The sequence below is a fragment of the Stomoxys calcitrans genome, chromosome 2, assembly GCF_963082655.1.
Source record: "Stomoxys calcitrans chromosome 2, idStoCalc2.1, whole genome shotgun sequence".
Lineage (NCBI taxonomy): Eukaryota > Metazoa > Arthropoda > Insecta > Diptera > Muscidae > Stomoxys > Stomoxys calcitrans.
The window spans coordinates 236,044,632-236,063,675 of record NC_081553.1 but is presented as its reverse complement, the minus strand read 5'-3'; the positions used below and the strand labels follow the sequence as shown (position 1 = coordinate 236,063,675).

The 19,044-nt window shown below is 39.5% G+C and overlaps 3 protein-coding genes across 4 annotated transcripts in view; 1 reads left to right on the top strand and 2 right to left on the bottom strand.

Annotated features, from left to right (window-relative positions):
• The window catches only part of LOC106081585 (TPR-containing protein DDB_G0280363), a 69,444-nt gene extending 59,903 nt beyond the window's left edge, over positions 1-9,541 (top strand). For both annotated transcript variants that reach the window (XM_013243645.2, XM_013243646.2), the window contains exon 2: positions 6,056-9,541. In XM_013243645.2, coding sequence (XP_013099099.2) covers positions 6,056-8,638 — 2,583 coding nt within the window. In that variant the 3' untranslated portion in view covers positions 8,639-9,541. The remainder of the gene's footprint in view (positions 1-6,055) is intronic.
• The window catches only part of LOC106081586 (metallo-beta-lactamase domain-containing protein 1), a 79,913-nt gene extending 64,908 nt beyond the window's left edge, over positions 1-15,005 (bottom strand). The window contains exons 1-2 of the mRNA XM_059361872.1: positions 14,968-15,005; positions 14,135-14,910 (exon numbers count right to left, since the gene is read on the bottom strand). Of these exons, the coding sequence (XP_059217855.1) occupies positions 14,217-14,879 (663 nt within the window). The 5' untranslated portion in view covers positions 14,880-14,910; positions 14,968-15,005 and the 3' untranslated portion in view covers positions 14,135-14,216. The remainder of the gene's footprint in view (positions 1-14,134; positions 14,911-14,967) is intronic.
• Positions 15,006-16,940: 1,935 nt separating this feature from the next.
• Positions 16,941-18,034, bottom strand: LOC106081561 (mediator of RNA polymerase II transcription subunit 4). The gene is made up of 3 exons (XM_013243585.2): positions 17,935-18,034; positions 17,693-17,882; positions 16,941-17,626 (listed from the first exon to the last, which is right to left on the bottom strand). The coding sequence occupies exons 1-3, from the start codon at positions 18,000-18,002 to the stop codon at positions 17,114-17,116; spliced, it is 771 nt and encodes a 256-aa protein (XP_013099039.1). The 5' UTR covers positions 18,003-18,034; the 3' UTR covers positions 16,941-17,113.
• Positions 18,035-19,044: the final 1,010 nt, after the last annotated feature.

The following is a 19,044-nucleotide window of genomic DNA, read 5'->3' as shown; positions in this document are numbered from 1 at the left end:
CATGGGATTTTTTCCCCGACAATTTTCAAAGCAACTCTACATCATCATCTTTCTTTGTTGTGCGCTGTGCTATGTGTCGGACTGTTGATGTGGTGCTGTGCTGTGCTTGTGATGATCCCCTCTGCCATATGCCCTCTCCGAATACACCTATGTTTTATTTTTAACACTGAGACTGTACTTCGTGAATTTTGTACGAATGTGTGGAACGACATTCGTTTGCTGGTTGTTTTTGTTGTTTCCACTGCTCAGTGTGTCTCTCCTTTGCTCGTTATTCGTTCGCCGTCGTTGTCGTTGCCGTTCATTGTGCTCGTTATATGAGTTCAGAGCTATAATAAAACCAAACATTCCGTACTGCTGCTGGCTGACTCTGGCTGTTGTATCGGTCGATTCAGTTTTAGTACGAGTCAGCAACATTGGATGTGGAAATACTTTGTGTACATTCAAGTTTTTTTCTTAACTCTATGTATGTTGTTGTTGTTGGTGTACGTTTTTTTTTTACATTTTCAGTATTTTTGTTTTGTTCAAGTCGATTTTCGTCGTCGTTGGTGTTTTTGTTGCTGTTGCTTGCCGTGGTTGTCGTACTCAGTTTGGACTGTCGGTCGATCGAATAAACAACGCAACCATCCAACCTACAAGCAAGTCGGCCAACGACGTACTTTTTTCAGTATAGAATGATGATGATGACAAAAGCAGGGTGGGGAGAATCGATGTGGTGCAAGAGGGGGGATTAAAGAGCCAAGTGAATGCCATGATAGCTGACATGACGGCAGCAATGGCGACGTACAACGTCGTTTTGTCGGCAACGGTTCATACATACATTTATACCGATGCGTTTATACGATTTTACTTCTTTGGATTGTGCTTTCGAAATACACCTAGAGAATATTTTCTTTTTTTGAGACATTGATAGAAAATTCAACAAAGCGCCAATTACTTGAGTTGTGGCAAATGTCTTGCCCATTGGAGCCGAACTAACGTAATGTTTTGATATAACTAAATATTCAATGTAAACCATAGTTATCACTGCGGCAAGTAGGTACATAGTACAAACGAAATTGGTTATAGAGACGGTAAAATCTTAAATAAGGGGTATTAATATCAATCGAAGTTGTCTTTTCGAGAGTAACTCTAAATGGATTATTCTTAAATGCAGGAAATGCAACAAAACCTTCAAAATGTTACCTTAAGGGCTAGCTATGTTCTCCACTCTCAACGCTACTGTAAAGCTCTGTACTGTATCAAGTATTCGTTACTAAAAACATAGAATGTCTTGGAACTAAATAAACGGATTTCGTGGTTAGAAGTTCAAGCGCAACTAAGTTATTTTCTTCCAAACTTTTAAAGTTAAAAATGAATGTCGGCTAGTTTTTAGTAGCTTTCATTAGTGCAGCGCCGAAAATTTTTAAAAATAAAGGTATATGAGTAAAACTGCGTTTCTTGAATTGCATTTTCTCTCCAAGGGCGGCAAATATTTACAATGCTTGTTTAAGCGAGATAACAAACACTTTGCTTACGAGCTATTGTGAATGAGCGCTTTCATTTCACATATATGATATTACATATTCGATTCAGGGTTCACTAAAGAAGGTTAAGTCACTTTCCAATAATAAAAAAAATCAACGATACAACCCTATGGGTATGGTGGCGCATATTCCCACCTAGGCTGTCAAACATTCTAGTCGAAGAAATAACAAAATACCTATGAACAACCTAAAAAATATTTACAAATCATTCAACGTTCTAGTGGGATTTGACTACAACACTGAAGTAGGAAACATTTCATCAGCTGGGCAAGTGGCTTAACCTTCTTTAGTAAACCCTCAGACTCTGGTTTGATTTGTTGTTATATTGATCCTTATCTTTCAACATTGTAAAGCACCGAAGAGTATGTTTTTATTTTCGATCCCCTTTACAGGGAGCGAAATTTTAACAAATAATAAGCTGAACGCTAGAAATAAAGTAGATGTTCCCGAGCTATCCAATGCGACTTTTAAACTAAGGACTATGAAGTTAGAATAGTATAGGTGGAAACAATAACATATGAGTATTACAAAGTTGAAAGAAATAATGATACCCATTTTGGGTTTCAGCTAGGTATGTGAATGCCATTTAAAAAAATTTCATTTTTTTGGATTGGATTTATCTAAAAAGCATAAAGAACCTTAACCCTTTTGTAGCTAGGAAAATTAGTGTTTGAACTCTATTAAAATATTTTATGAATTAAACTAAACTGGAATGAATTGAGTTGAATTGAATTAGTCTTTTCCCCTCAGTGTAATACAAAAGCAGGCCTTAGTTTCACCGATGGATGGGCTGGTTGGCTGACTGGCTTGTCGGTCGGTCGGTCGGTTTGCTGGATGGCTGGCTGGATGGTTGGTTCGATGGATGGCCCGTTGTATTCCACCATCATCGCTGAATGCCTGACTGCTGTTGTTGGCTGATATTGTTCGCTTTTGTATGTTGGGAATGAAAAAAAGCCCCAAACTCTGTAAATATGTAAGAGCGCAACACAGACAAGCGAACATACATACATATATTAATAAATGTTCGTATGTATGCTTGATTATAGATATAAATGTTGGTGTGTGTGTGTGAAATGTGAAAATATTTCATTTTTCGCATTTTCCATTGGGTTTGTTGTTTAAAGCTGAAATAAAGCTGGTGGTTCGTGTGCTGTTATAACTTGACTGACGTTTAATGTTTTGATGATCCAACAGTGCCGCACCGTCGTTGTTTTCCTTTAAAGATGCGTGAGTGGTTGGTTGGCCGTTTGGTAGTCGTCGCGTATGCCGTCTTCAGTTCGCTTTTGCAACGAAGGTGTTGCGTTTTATGAATGGTTTGATGCACGGATCAGACTGCAATTGACTAGTCTGCAGTTTATCCTGTGATAATCGCCATTCTCTTCTTAATCGATCTTCTGTTTATTAACCTAGACGCAGAATAGTTTTGGGGTGGAATAATTTCAATTTAAGTTTCATTTATGGTTTTTGCTGAAAAAGGGAATGCCATTTTTCTCGAAACAAATTCATAAAGTAGCATACTGACCCTTTTTGAAGGTAAAGTTTTTCCCAAAACGAAAAAAAAAATGGATTTGTATGTCATTAAATTCAATTTAGTAAGAAATCCCTTACAGGTACACACAGTCCACTGTTAAAGTAGCCAGGGTAAATGAGCATTTTGCGAAGAACTAGAGATGAGCGTACAGGTATCAGCAGCAGGTAAAGGAAGCGCATATCATCCATTTCCTACCTTTCAAACAAAAAAGAACAATAATAATGACAACAAACCAAGTGAGCCTTGATTTCTCTCACTACCTTTTGGTGGTGTTGTAGCACTGATCACACACACACACACCATATCACTGCCATATGCCATTCGTAAGGCTCACAAAGATCTGGGGACTAGTGTGATGCATGCTCTAACCAGTGATGGTTGCAATGGAATTGGCAAAACTATTGATCGTTTGTTGGATGATGTACGTACATACTTACGCACACATATCCACAAGCTGTGATGGGAAGAGAAGGCCAGGCCAATCAACCAAAAAGCAAACATCTCAAAAAATATCATCATCGTCAACAGTACCATTGGCTTTTTGCAGACTATGGCCGATGCTGGCTGGCTGGTCGGCTGGTGCTGTGGCAGTAAGCTGGTTTCTTTTGAACGCGCAAACAAAACCAGTTTCATTACTTCCAAAATGAAAAACACATACGAATTTTATAAGAGCTCGTCGAATCAAAGTTTCAGTCTGACAGTGGCGTTTTTTCTGTTTATCTGTTTTTGCGTTGTTGGCCAACTTAAATGTTTCGACGTCTTTGAATCCACTCTGGCAATAAGCAAGCAAAGCAATTCGCCGTTTTCTGGCTCGTTAGGTTCAGTCACTGGCAAAAAAGCGAACAGGTAAAATAGCTGGCTAATGCTTTTAGTTTGAGAGCTGGTTTCACCACCAGCAACAAAGCAAGCACCACCGCCAACTTACTGCCGCTTAGACCAGCAACTAACGAACGAATTGAAAGATCCACTTGGCCGTTGTCATCGCATGTGGCGTTGAAGTTGTTTTGTCGGTCTCACAGTGGTATTGTTGTTGATGATCATCATCATGACGACGACGATGATGATTTTAGAAGTTGGACTTTTAAAAGACTTCAAATAAAGAGCTTGGATGCTTCTCCCCTGGCGCGTTACCGTTGTTCTACTATTTGGCTCACGGCATGGCAAACAGGCATGTCTTATGTAAAATTCCAAAGCTGCCGATGAGTGGCAGAAGATTGAGTCTATATACTGCACTGAAGTAGTTTCATGGTTTAAGCGTTCTTGTTAAAGTTACCAAAGGCTTTAGGTAGTTAACGTCAAAAAAAACAAAAAATGCATCGAGAAATAAGCTTTATGAGAAAAAATTATTGGATAAGAGATCCACGGAAAGATCCTGAAAACCCCATTACATCCCAAAGAGCTACACTCCAATTGATGGGATGTTGGAGGAATAAAAATGTGTCAAACACCCCAGTCTGACAGGCACACCCTTATTGTTGTGCTAAGTTATCTTCCCACATCCTGCGAGATTCAAAGCACATCCACTCTTTGTGTTCGGCTTCAAGGAAAGATCAACCCTCCCCCTCTTCAACTTAACCGATGTGTAACAAATGTGCACATTTTACTTCATCAGAAGCACACAGGCCAGAAGAGGGCAAAACGAACATAACGTCGTCCCAAAATTTGATTAACGCAGAACTCACACATACACGAAAAACCCATATTTTTGGGTATGTATGTAAGTCTATCTAGTGCATATCGCTTACCGTGCGTACTGCCTATTCCCAAAAAGGGCAGATAGATAGAAAGTCTTGCCTAAATCATTCATCCATACGTACGTATGGATGTTCGTTCTTACATCCATATGTACAGACGTTTGTATGCGCACAGATGTAAATGCAATGAGGAGTGGTGGAATAACCAAGAAGGGAGACCCTTTGAATAAAAACGCTGGATGTGGCTATGCCTGTTTCATCGGCGCTCGTTTTGTGTTCTATGCGAGAAGTATAAGTGCCTAGCCAGCTAGAGCTAAGTATAAGCCGACTGGGAAGGTACGTTATTTCATTACTCTAACAGCAGTCAGCAATGTGGCATGCTTGAATGGAGTAAGGGATGAAATGAAATTCGATTTTTACCATCCCATTATACAGCAACGGGAAAAACGTAAAACCTTCTCACAAAAGAAGAGCGCACACAAAAAGGCACGTCAAGGAAAATAACACATGCCGTGCCGTGACAGCTTAGCAGCAGTAGTAGTAGCATGAATGCCCGTAACTAGAACTCTCCTCTGAAACGAATTGAACTCACCCCGAACTCAACGTTGTTGTCGTAAAGGCGAAGGGAATTGTAAGTGCTGGCAGCAGCCGCCATACGTAAAACGAAACAAAATCCCTTTAAAGAACTTACAGCCAGCCAGCCAGCAATACCGAAGTAAGGGTCGGAATAAGAAAGTCCAACAAAAACAAAAACAACAGCACCAGCATAGAGAACAAGAACATCGGCAGGGCAACGGCATATGGCAACTCATAAACACAATGGCAACATTTTCATTATATTTTCTTTTCCTCTGCATTGTGTGTTCAGTGTGAAATGTTGAGACCGCCGTCCTCGTCCTCGTCCTCGATGGCTCTTTCATGTTCTTCTGCGTACTCGTAGTGGAATATTTATTTTACGTCTTTTGGGGCTTTGATAGCAATTTGTGTGCTAGGGTGAGCAGGGTAGGAAGGCAGCAGATAGATATATGGCTCAACGACGCCGACGACGACGACGAAGACGAAGAAGAAGCCTGTTGTAGCATTTGTTTGAGGCAACTGCGTCATCAGACTTGGCAGACCAGCCTAACAATCCTCTTCTTCTTGGCAGAAATTTTAACGATTTCGAGATTTGTAACGAACTTTTAAAATGTACGAAATTTAAAAAAAGGAAAAAAAAACATCGTCCCATCTAAACATACATATAGACAGACATTAAGCCATTTGGAATAGCAATTCTAAGATCTTCTTTTCCTTTGGTCTCTTTTTAGGTAAATTCTGCCATGGGTCTTCAAGCCACAGCCGCTACAAAGCGGAAGCATGATTTATCGTTCGATGCCAAGGACACAAACACCTATACAAATTGTCCGCCACCAATTAAAGCCAGCAAGTGGTCATTGAACAACAACAACTATATTGATGCAGCACAGGAACAAAAAGTAACAGCTCTTATCAATGGCTATAAAGTGGCCAATCACAACAACAATAACAACAATGAAAACAAAAGTTGTCAACTATCTTGCAGCAGCAACAACAACAACACCAATGTATCATCCATTAGTCTTAGAAATGGTAAAGAAGTTCCCAAATCATCAACTAGCCCAGCCATGTCGAATACAACAAATACAATCGGTGCCAATGTTTCCGTAATGGTGGCCGAGGATAACGCCACCACGCCATTGCCACCGACTTCGAGTACACCTGTGCCAGAGGATAGCATAGCGAAATTGGAAGTTGTGGCGAATGCAGCCTGCGAGCCCTGGTCATCTGCCCCCGAGCCTGTGGACTGTATATCGAAATTACAAGCCGTAGCAGTGCCCAGTGATCCATGGGGCGGCATTTCAACACGCTCGACCCTTGCAACCACACTGCTCAGCGCAGATGAATTGGACGACGATGACGATGATTTCGAAGACGACTATGAAGAAGAAGAAAGTATTATACCAACCTATTGCCCATTAAGATATCACACATTCCCGGCCACCGCCAATACGACGTCCAGTCTTCAAGGTCAGCGTATGAGCGGAAGTTTTTCTCCCGCCTCATCCCAGAGTTATGGCTCCCGGCCTAATTACTATTCAGAGCCATTCCCGCAGCAAAACTGCTCAAGAACCGGAAGTCCGCCACACATGCGAACCGGCCCGAATGGCTTCATATGGACGAACGGTCCCAATAGTCCATCGTCGTTCTATTCCTCATCTGAATCTTCGTATGCACCGCAACAACAACAACCACAGCAAACGATCAGATGCGCCGAGAATGGCAAATCGTATTTGGAACTAGGCTGCAGTAGTCCTGTCTCCAATCCCACCTTGAGTCCCATTCTCTCACCCACGCCACCCTTTATTGCATCTGGTCTGGAGGCAAGGCACCCACCACTCAAGCGATGTTGTGATGGCCGTGGCACTTGGTGTAACAACAACAAAAACTGCTATAAGGACATACGTCTGAAGATAAGGAATCTGTCAATGTTTAAGTTGTCACGCTTCCGCCAAGTGTCAGAGCAGTCGCTCTACAGATCGGTATTAATCTGCAACACCCTAAAAAGAATAGATAGAGAGATCGAAACGGAGGCTAAGGAGCTGCATCATGTGACGGCCCACGCCGCCCAACAGCAGCAACATCTGCTGCAACATTCGCTGCACCAACAACCGCAATACCATCATCATCTGCATTCGCACATGCAAATACAGTCGCCATTGCCAGTGCACACGAGCAACGGCAACCAGCAGCAATCCCTACAGCACCACAATACTCAACAGCCGATGCTGCATCCTCAACATCAAGACTACATGCCGGTGCTGAATTGTGGTAGACTTGGCGGTAGTGTGGAATATCACAACCAGCAGCAACAAACAAGCCAGAACAGTTTTCACCAGCAGCAGCAGCAGCAGCAACAGCCGCAACAGCATTACAACTCTGAGCGTTTATTGGACATTTCACAGCAATCCTTTCAAAATGTCATTCACAAACCAGTCACATCGTCGGCGCAATTCTCGCAAGGCAACAGCAGCAGCTGTTCTGGATCCATGACGGCAACAACAACAACGCTACACCCCTACGATCACTACCCATTCCGGGAGTCCAATTCAGGCCGCGTTACTCCTTTCCCCTGTCAATCTGTGATATCAACGCCACCGCCTCCTGCCTCCTCGTTGCCATCGGCTATCTCATCGTCACCTCCAACATCCACTTCGACGCTTGTGCTCTCAGCGACATCTGGCTGCACAACAAGTACAACAATGTCATCAACTTCCAACTCATTAATGTCGGATACTGATTCTGGATTTGCGGACGACGACTCGACGAGGTCCATCAACTGGAGTTCCGTTCTAAGTCTGTCGTCGCAATCAGCCTTGGATCCGTTGAACAACAATGACATATTCTCGATATTGCCGCCTGCTAATCCAGCTACAGCCGTCCCAGTATCTGTCAACTCAGCAATACCAGCCGGTGAAAGCAGTACATCTTCTACGTCTGTAGGCATAAGTGGAACATTTACCACAGTACAATCTCCCGGAACAACGTCTTCGAACACATGCAGTGCTTCAACGACACCGCCATCAGCGACCACCACAGCCACGTTCACTACACTCTCCACAATCTCATCGGCGACCCATTCGCTCACCTCATCCTATGTCACTAATATGAATTCCAATTCAGTATCCGCCTCAACATGGGAATATGGCTTCCTTGACATGGAATTCGGCCTAGGTACGGAATTTACCGAACTAGCGCCGAGCTGTAAATACTCGTCCGCCGATGATTTGTTTAAAAGTAGTCTAACGCCCGTCGCTTCCACCCGCTACGACAATGAACTGGAGCAGCCTGCTCACATAATGGTCGGCAGTTAGTATCAGTTGTAAATGAAAACGCAATTGATGCAGTCCGGTTCCTCATAATCGTCTGTATGATAAAAAATTCCCTCAAGAGCTTTCATGGAATCCAAGATGTGCTGCAAACACATATTGTGGGGCTATGTTCCAATACAATTGGACTATAATTCATATCCCTGCCACACACACACACACACACACATACATCCAAACACATCTCCTTACACATAAATAAGTAATAAGCTCAGGTTGTGAACACATCTCTTGTATCTTCAACTTCATCCTATGGTTCTCATCATCCACCGCCTCACCAGAAACAAGCATCGCCTTACCACAGATTCCTGCTACTGAAAGCTCTCAACCTTGGCTGTTTTTCCGAACGTCGGACTGAACCAAGTCCCCCGTAAAGCGGCCCGCCAACTTCCATACACTTGAACAAAATGTATTAAATTCCTAATTTCCTACACTAGACAATTTTTGATTTTGTAAATATTTAAGCATAAGAGACCAGTTAAATTATTTAAGAATTCTAAACTATTTATACAGTATGTACATAATATTGTTAGCTGCAATCTAAGATATATTGTTATTACATTAAGAATAAATAATTTAAAACAACCTTAAAGCAAAGCAAAGTGCGAACGTGGAAACATTTCTGCATGTCTGTTTCTGTTTTTTGTTTTTGTCTTTTTTTTCAATTTCGAATTGTGAAATTTATTGTAAATACTGTTTAGGCATACTACAGAAAATATTTTCTTATTTTATAATGTAAGAAAGCAAACACAAAAAATGAAAATGAAAATGGAAATTTCAAATGAACAAAAAACAAAGAAATTATTCGGAGAAAAGAAAAACAAATACTATAAATTCAAAAATGAAAGAAATATACCATGCATTGAAAAAAACTTGTTAAAAAATTAATCCGCCTGTGTTGTATTTTGACTCTTTACTACGAGGGGCTATAGGTGTGGGAGTTCGTATCATGAGGCAGAGTTGAGCACGACGCATTTCCCAATAGAGAAGACTCACTGTTTCAAATTTCATCAAAATCGGATGAAAAATGCTCCTTTTATGGCCTCAATACTCTATATGGGGAGATCGGTCTATATAGCAGCTATATCCAAATATGGTCCGATCTGGACGATATTCAATAAAAAGGTTTAGACTGCTACCGGAACTCGCTGTGCCAGATTTCATTGAAATAGGATGAACAATTCTCCTTCTATAGGCTCATTACACAATATCGGGAGATCGGTATATATGGCATCTATATCCAAATATGGTGCGATCTGTACCGCATTTGACAGAAATGGGTAGGGGTCTACCAAAACACACTGTGCCAAATTTTATCGAATTCGGGTAATAAATGGATCTTTTATGGCCTCAATACCCTATATCGGGAGATGGGGTGGTCGGTCATAGGGCAGCTATATCCAAATATAGTCCGATCTGAACCGCACTTTACAGAAATAAATAGGGGCCTACTAGAACTCACTGTGAGAAATGACCAATTTATTGCCTCATGGCTTTAAGTATGGGGATCGGTCTATTTAGCGGCTATATATAACTAAAATCCGTTTTTATGAGATCACAGAAGGTCGGGTTTATATACAAAGAATACGAAATCATCAAAAATAGTTTGGACATTTTTTTTCCCCTGAGATATCTGCAAAATTATAAATACCCAAAAAATTATATTTATTGGGTATATACCCAATTACAATCACTGCAATCAGAAAATACCATAAAATTTGTATTCTTTAGTGTCTACTTTGCGACCTTCCAATGGGCTTTTCAGGATTTTTACAGAATCCGCTTAACATATTTACAGCATACATCTGATGCAAACAAAAGACATCCAACTGCTTGCATATAAGGAACTTGCGACCTTTCTTTATTTTCTTTGACTCACATCTGTTGGTTTTGTTGTGGGATTGCAACCAGACATTCCAAAACGCTTTAAAACATCTCCAATACATTTTGTTTGGTCGATCTTTATACTATTTTTCCTCCGTGTTATGCGCATACCAAGTCTTTTTGACACCTCTCCCATGTTCTTCAATTTGAATGTCTCCGATAACTTTTTCTTCAAATTCATTATTAACATAATTTTCTCGAAAAAAATAAGTACATCATCGACTTTTATTGCCACATATAATTTAAATTCATTTGTTACTTAAAAGTATATGCATTGTTCGACTTCGCTACGCATAAGCCCCATCTTCAAAAACTCTTTCCAGACTCGTCCGGATGGTTTCAATCCACGTTTTGATTTTAGAAGTTTAAACATCTTCTAATCCCTAATCCTCCGGGTTGCTGCATATACATTTAGACTCCCGTTCAGTTACGCACTAACTGCATCCATTTCATGCATGATCATATAATATTCGGCGGCCAAAGAAACCAAATATCTTATTGAAGGCCACTGTAGCGCAGAGGTTAGCATGTCCGCCAAAGACGCCGATAGCCTGGGTTTGAATCCTGGCGAGACAAAAAAAAAATTTCCTCGGTGGTTTTCCCCTCCTAATGCTGGCAACATTTGTGAGGTGTCGCACTGCGGCACGCCGTTCGGACTGGGCTATAAAAAGGAGGCCCCTTAAACTTGAATCGGACTGCACACATTGATATGTGAGGAGTTTGTCCCTGTTCCATAGTGGAATGTTCATGGGCAAAATTTGCATTTGCAGAAGCAATCTCCAAACCATCAAAGAAGACTTTAAAATGGTAAGAAATACTTTTTTTGGTTTTGCGAATTCGAAAACCAGAACAATATTTGGAATTCGCAAATAACTAACTAATAAAAAAATAAAATAAAAGTATTTGGGACTAGAAAGCAAACTTGTCATCCGTTAATTTGGGGGGAAATTCGGAAGATTGATTTTGGAACCACCCCTTAAGGTAGGTAGAATTACATACCATGCGCATCACTTATGCGCAAGTACTACAAAGACACGCATGCATCCGGCGTAGTAAATTAGCCAGCCTTTAACTTTACTATTCAGTCTATAAAATCGAAAAATTCTTTTTTTTAACGCCATTAGAACATAAATTACAAAATTCTAAATAACTTTATTGACAATTTTTAAATGAGCTATATAAACTGATTTCAAAGACCAAAACAGAATGATCGCGTCGAGCTTTGTTCTTGAGCGTTGCGTTAAAAAATACAACTCTGAAAACAAACATTAAAAAACCAACGTGCAAAAGTTGTTAACTTTTATTCCCAAAAAAAAAAATACTTCACGTATGGCAACACAGAATGACGCTCGATTTCAGTCATCAAAGTCGAAAATTCTTTAACTTATGCGCGTTGCTTTTATGGAATTTGTTTGTAGTGTCCCATTTGTCAACGCAACGCAGCAAAACAAAACTCAACGCGCTTAATTTGCGCATGGTATGTAACTCAACCCAAAGAACGCATTTGAGAGCATAAGTGCTGCGCGAGGTTCGTGGCTCTACCTTTATACAACATTAGAGCGATTGAGACAATGTGGCACCGAAATAAAACACATTCGATCCACAGTCGAATACCATCGATCATAGGATATTAAGAATGGCATTATTTCGATCTAGGATCACTTCTCCCAAAGGAAAGTTATCCCTCCGGAAATCTGCGGTTGCAATAATTAGAGTTGTATAAAAGTTATATAAAAAATTGTCTGTGTATCCAAGCTTCCCAGCAATATCGCGCTCCAGTACACCAGTAGAATGTCATGAAGAGGAGAAAATATAGTTACAACAAGAAAAACAGTCAGTCATATGACCTAAGACAACTCTCTTTAATCTTCTACATTATAAGGGATTCTCACAATGCCAACAAATGATGTCCGATTAAAACAATAGGAGATCGATCTAGTGGTACAATACAATACACTGTGGTACAGGGTATAATAACTTAGTGAATTAGTTTATAACACCCAAAAGGAAGAGAGATAGACCCATTGATAAGTATACCGATCGATCAAGAATCATTTTCTGATCCGATTTAGCTATGTCCGTCTGTCTGCCCATGTTAGTTTGTGTACAAACTACAGGTCGCAATTTTCATCCGATCGTTCTCAAATTTGGTACATGCATGTTTTTCGGCCTAGAGATGAAGCCTTTTGTAGAAAATCAAATCAGATTTGGATTTAGCTCCCATATATATGTTCGTCCGATATGCAGTAATATTGCAATATAAACCGATTCTCTCGAAATTTGGTAAGAAGGATTTTCTTATGACTATCGACATTATTGGTGAATTTCATAGAAATCGGTTCAGATTTATATATAGCTCTTATATGTAGCCCGATTTTCACTCCTAGAGCCATTGCAAGCGCATTTATTGACCAATCTTTCCAAAATTTTGTACAACGCCTTCCTCAAAGAATACCACAATATATGAGGAGTTTGCTTGAAATCGGTTCAAATTTAGATATAGCTCCCATATATATGTTCGTCCGATTTGCAGTTATAATGGTATAAAATGGTCACTTGTTAACCCAGACGGATTTTCTTATGATTCTCGACATTGCTGGTGAATTTCAAAGAAAACGGTTCAGATTTAGATATATTTCTCATTTATATATATCGCCCGATTTTCACTCCTAGAACCATTGCAATCGCATTTATCAATTTGCCCAAAACTTTGTACAACGCCTTGCTCGACGACTTCCACATTATCTGAGAAATTTGCTAGAAATCGTTTCGGATATAGCTCCTATATATATGTTTGTCAGATTTTGGGCAATTTCCAATAATGTTGTCATTTGTCAACCGTAGTTTTTACAGCTTCCACATTGTACTTATAGGGTAGGTGTAGTGTATTATACAGTCGGCACCGCCCGACTTTTGCCCTTTCTTACTGTTTATCTTATTTCATTAAGTTTTTGGTACAATTTCTTTCACTTTAACTTCCAATATCTTTGTTAAATGTGGTCCGAATCTATCATTACCAGATACAGATCCCATATAAAAGTTAGTCCGAAGGGAAGCTAACATCTTTTAACTTGTTAGATATGCGAATGTAGCCGAGAATACGAGGAGAGTAGTTTTCTTCAAATATATGTTGGAATAGATGAGGTAGAGAAAGAGTTAAAGACGACTAGGGAAATAAATACATACAGCACATTTGTTTCTATAAAAATTCCGAAAGTATTCTTTTTAGCCTTGAGCGTATGTAATTTCTGGAGGAGGCTAAAATCCACGTAAATGTAATAAAAGAAGCAAAGTTAGTAAAAAACCAAGTGGTTTTTAAAACTTTTGAGGTGACTTAAATTTTTCTGGAAGGAGGGCCTTCCCTTCATGCATCCCTTCGGACATCGTTAAAAACAAAATAAACCTCTCTCTTTTATATGAGAAATGTTGCATATGGTTCCATTACAGCATGTTAAGCAGAAATTGTTATCAAGTTTTTTTTAGATGCTAAAACCTACTAAAATCTCTATTTGGAAGACTATACGAAGACCCTTTTCAATAAAACATTTCAGCAATAATTTGCAAAATGAAATTGCAAAAACATTTCTTTCCACTTACTTGGCATTTTTTAGATTCCATTTTCTTGTTTATTGATTTTATTGATAAACGATGGTCGACGTTTGTTCCACAAGTTCGTCCGTTATTCCAATTGTCCATTCAAATCTGAGCGTAACTTATTTCTAATGGCTTCGGTAACGTGGAAACCTTTACCATGACCAGGTATTATGTAAGAACACATGTCTGCTAGTTTGGATCGGTTCCGCCTTTGGGCTTTGGGATCTTCAGAGCCAGCACTTAACCAGATGTCTTCATTAAAAACATCTTCCTCTCTTTCGAACAAATCGCCGCAAATTCCTACAGTATTACCATTTGGTTCAGTATTGTAGACCAGCACGGAAACACAACTTAAGGTATGGCCTGGTGTTTTTATAATCACAACTTCACCATTGGCCATGGAAAATGATTCTTCAAAATCTGGATATTTGTTTGCATGATTCATGCAGGCTCCAATGAAATGCCATTTCGCATTCAAAAACAAATAATTGCATCCAACGTGATCCGAATGGCCATGAGTGCAGACAACAAAGTCTATGTCTTGGGGATTTAACCCAATTTTTCCCAATGCCTCCTTAATGACGTTTCCGTCCCAAGCCGTCATGGTGTCAACAATTATATTGCAGCCAGCTGCTTGGACCAATGAACACGAACAATTCGCTAACATATAACCCTTCGAATCGGAATTTTCCTCCTGTGTTGAATAGGTGGAATAGCCTTCAGCAAGCACATGTACTTTATTCAACATTATAATAAATATAAATTTGGAAAACCACAGTCTAAGGAATAAAAAATAATTACACTAAACGAGTCTCTCCATGGGCTTGCTCACTTACCCAAAAAAGCCTATGCAGGTACGAGGGTTGCCTTTTATATTTTGGTATAGGACAACCCTTGTGTTGCAATCTGCTAACTGACAGCTCTATCGTAAAGCTTGACATTTTTAAGGTTATACGCATGACATAATTGATAAAAGTGATAAATGAAATATCTTGGTCATCTCGCCCAAAAAATTCGTGCGAATTTTTTTTTTACAACTTTCGACGTCGATTAACTAAACAACAGTGAATCGATGAACTTAAATTAATTTTTGTCGATGAAGCTCCATCAAGGACCAGTGTTTATCGATGGTAAGGTGAATTCAACCGAGGTCGTAGTTCTCTTCTAGACGAATTTTGTGAAGGTCGTCCAAAATCAGTTGTTGTTCCAATAACCATTGATGCTGTGCGCTAACTGATTTTGCAAGATCGTCATGTGACCTATCGTGAGATTACATACAATATTGCATGAACATTTGACCGTCAAAAAAAATTTGTTCGCGTTGGATCCCACACAATTTGTCAATCGTTAAAAAAACGGCTCGTGTCGACTGGTTGAAAGAAATATTCCAAAAATATTAAAAAAAAAACAAGTGAACATCGATTTGATGAGTCATCCGCCCTATAGTCCTGAATTGGCACCTAATGACTTCTTTTTATTCTCGTGCGCTAAAAATAAAATGAGAGGTCAACGTTTTTCGACACCTGAAGAAGCGGTTGTTGTGTTCAAAATTTATGTTTTGGAGATTCCTCAATCAGAGTGGCAAAAGTGCTTCAACAATTGGTTCAAACGCATGCAAAAGTTTATTGATCGATTTTCGCAATGATTAATATTTGTTTTTGTGTTCACTAATCTCGAAAAATAAAAGGCAACCCTCGTAATAGCGTGGGCAAAAGAAAAACAATCGAATAATCGATTGAGTTATCTTTATCGAAAAATTGAGTTATCGACTTTTGGCGCCTTAAATTTTGGTTTTGGTTTTCAGTTTTGTTTTAAAGGTGGAATGATATCTTGGAATTTGTAGTGAGAAATCAAGGAATAAGAGTTGAATTGCCCAAATTATCGACGCCGCAGCTGTCTTTGGCCTGGTATAGTTCAGGATAGATCCCGAGACGTAAACCCGACTACTATATTGAGAATCCCATAGAGAATCAGAGTAAGAATTTTAAATTGACTTTTAGAGCAGTTATACCTGATTGTTATCGATAACAGCTGATAAGATGTGAACTGTACTCAAATCACACACAGTAGATGAATCTGCAGAGGTGAGCATGTCCGCCTATGACGCCTGGGTTCAAATCCCGGTGCAAACATCAGAAATTTCAGAGGTGGTTATCTCCTCACTAATGCTCACTATATTTGTGAGGTATCGTGCCATGTTAAAACTTTTCTATCAATTGGTGCCGCTATGCGGCACGCCGTTCGCACTCGACATAAAAAAGGAGGCCCCTTATTATTGAGCTTAAACTTTAATCGGACTGCACTCATTGATATGAGAGAAGTATCCCCTATTCCTTAATGGAACGTTCATGGGAAATTTAGCAAATGGATATTTACAATCTCGTGGTAGCCGGTTGTATGTTCCAGATTGACCCGATGAAGTCCTTCATCGGCAAGGGCTGCCGCCTCAGTGTACAATACACTGCTACAACAACAACAATTTATACAATGCTGGCAATGCCATAGACAATGAAAGAGTCTATGGGCAACGTCAGCTCTGATCCTGCAAGGTATAACTATGAGCACCTCACAGGTTGACACTATGAGTTCAGATCAGTGTGGTATCCAAATGACCTTAGTCATCAAACTAAATTTGAGCCAAGTCGCACAGGTGTAAGTGACGTAAAATAAATTGCATAGATCTGATTATATTATATCTATATTAATTAATGGGTCATTCTCTCCCTACAAGAATGCATCGTCAAAAATGTAGGTTGAATTTTGTAGTAGTTTTCTCAAGGTTTTAATAAAGTTAAATAGGGAGATCGGCTTAAGTGGAAGCTTTAATATATTTTACACCATTTCGAACCAAAATTACCAAGAATATAGGAATGCACAGTGTACACCGATAAGATAGTCATGCGGCCTCCGTCGCTTGCCTAATTAACGAAGGAATATTATAAGGTTCGTTCTATAAATAAATAAATATTTTTTCTATATTGTTTATTGAGAATCGCTAGAACTAGAACTCGAACTATCGGTGGACATGACTTCAACATCATCCTGAGATGTTTCTTTGTGAGAACGTGTCTCTAACGCAACAGAGTTTCCAGAAGTGCCCATTGTCATATGCAGCTCACCCATATTTGTCCAATTGAATTGGTTCTGGAAGGCGTTCGGCACCTCATTGACGCTACGTTGATTGTCGGTCAAATTGTTTTGGTGAACTACACCACCACCATTAATGTTAAGATCTGACTTTCCCAGGAAACCATTGCGCATCTCGATGTCAGTTGGGTATGGACGTCGTACGTCCCCTATACACCAAGTAATTGGAGCACTCACGGCATTCGCAGAACTTATTCTGTGTGCATATTTTATTAATTCCTCTGAAGACACTGGACGTTTGTTGGCCTGATGAATGCTTGCAAGCTTTTGACGGGCTTGGAATATAGCTGTGGCGAGAATCTGTTCTGCCTCTTTGAGAGATTTCTGCAGCTTTTGTATTTCGCGGTCCTTCGTTTAATAACAATAAATTGTGAGTTAAAACATGACCCATTACTAGTAAACATTATCACCTACCTGTACATCTACTTTAGCTTTTAACTCATCCATTTTTTGTTCAAGTTTTGCTTGCTCATCCGCTAATTCCAACATTTTTCTAAATTCTTCGTCCTTGGCTACCAAAAGATCCACCAAAGCAGTGTGCGTGTGTTCAGCAGTAGAGGACTTGATTATCTGATGCTTTGGCATTAGATTATCAATTAATTCCCTAAAACACAACAATGAAATTTGTCTAAGAAATGAAATGTTGCCGCACTCACTTTGATATTAATTCCATATCGTCTATAAGAAGAAGGAGCCGCTCCTTGGTACTTAAGTGAAAGGACATGTTGGACTTGCTAATGGAATAATGGAATGTATGTAAACATAGAGTTTTTCGATTAATCGACTTTTTATGTCGAAGTCGACTTTTGGTGGATAAAAAAATCGAATAGTCGACTTTTGGTTATATTGATCATTGCTTGGAAAACCTAGTATTGAATTCGACTTTTCATACGAACAACTAAAGGGTGATTTTTTTGAGGTTAGGATTTTCATGCATTAGTATTTGACAGATCACGTGGGATTTCAGACATGGTGTCAAAGAGAAAGATGCTCAGTATGCTTTGACATTTCATCATGAATAGACTTACTAACGAGCAACGCTTGCAAATCATTGAATTTTATTACCAAAATCAGTGTTCGGTTCGAAATGTGTTCATTCACCGTAACGTTGCGTCCAACAGCATCTTTGAAAAAATACGGTCCAATGATTCCACCAGCGTACAAACCACACCAAACAGTGCATTTTTCGGGATGCATGGGCAGTTCTTGAACGGCTTCTGGTTGCTCTTCACTCCAAATGCGGCAATTTTGCTTATTTACGTAGCCATTCAACCAAAAATGAGCCTCATCGCTGAACAAAATTTGTTAAAATTTGAACACATTTCGAACCGAACACTGATTTTGGTAATAAAATTCAATGATTTGCAAGCGTTGCTCGTTAGTAAGTCTATTCATGATGAAATGTCAAAGCATACTGAGCATCTTTCTCTTTGACACCATGTCTGAAATCCCACGTGATCTGTCAAATACTAATGCATGAAAATCCTAACCTCAAAAAAATCACCCTTTATTAAAACAGATAAAGCCTAGTACTGACTTTGACTTTTCGCCTGAACAACTGTTAAAACGGATTATAAAAATATGGTAACAAGAAAATGCGTAGATACGTAGAAGTGGTACTGAGTTCTATGCACGAAATAGATGCGACATGTCGCTGCGTCAGCATACATGTACAATAGCTTCAAATAAAGGGTGATTTTTTTGAGGTTAGGATTTTCATGCATTAGTATTTGACAGATCACGTGGGATTTCAGACATGGTGTCAA

Bases quoted from the DNA above. Each gene is read 5' to 3' on its own strand.
- LOC106081561 (XM_013243585.2), bottom strand. From the start codon at position 18,002: ATGTCCTTTCACTTAAGTACCAAGGAGCGGCTCCTTCTTCTTATAGAC. The intron at 17,883-17,934 runs GTGAGTGCGGCA...GTTGTGTTTTAG, and splicing joins GATATGGAATTAATATCAAA to GGAATTAATTGATAATCTAA. The intron at 17,627-17,692 runs GTAGGTGATAAT...TATTAAACGAAG, and splicing joins AAGCTAAAGTAGATGTACAG to GACCGCGAAATACAAAAGCT.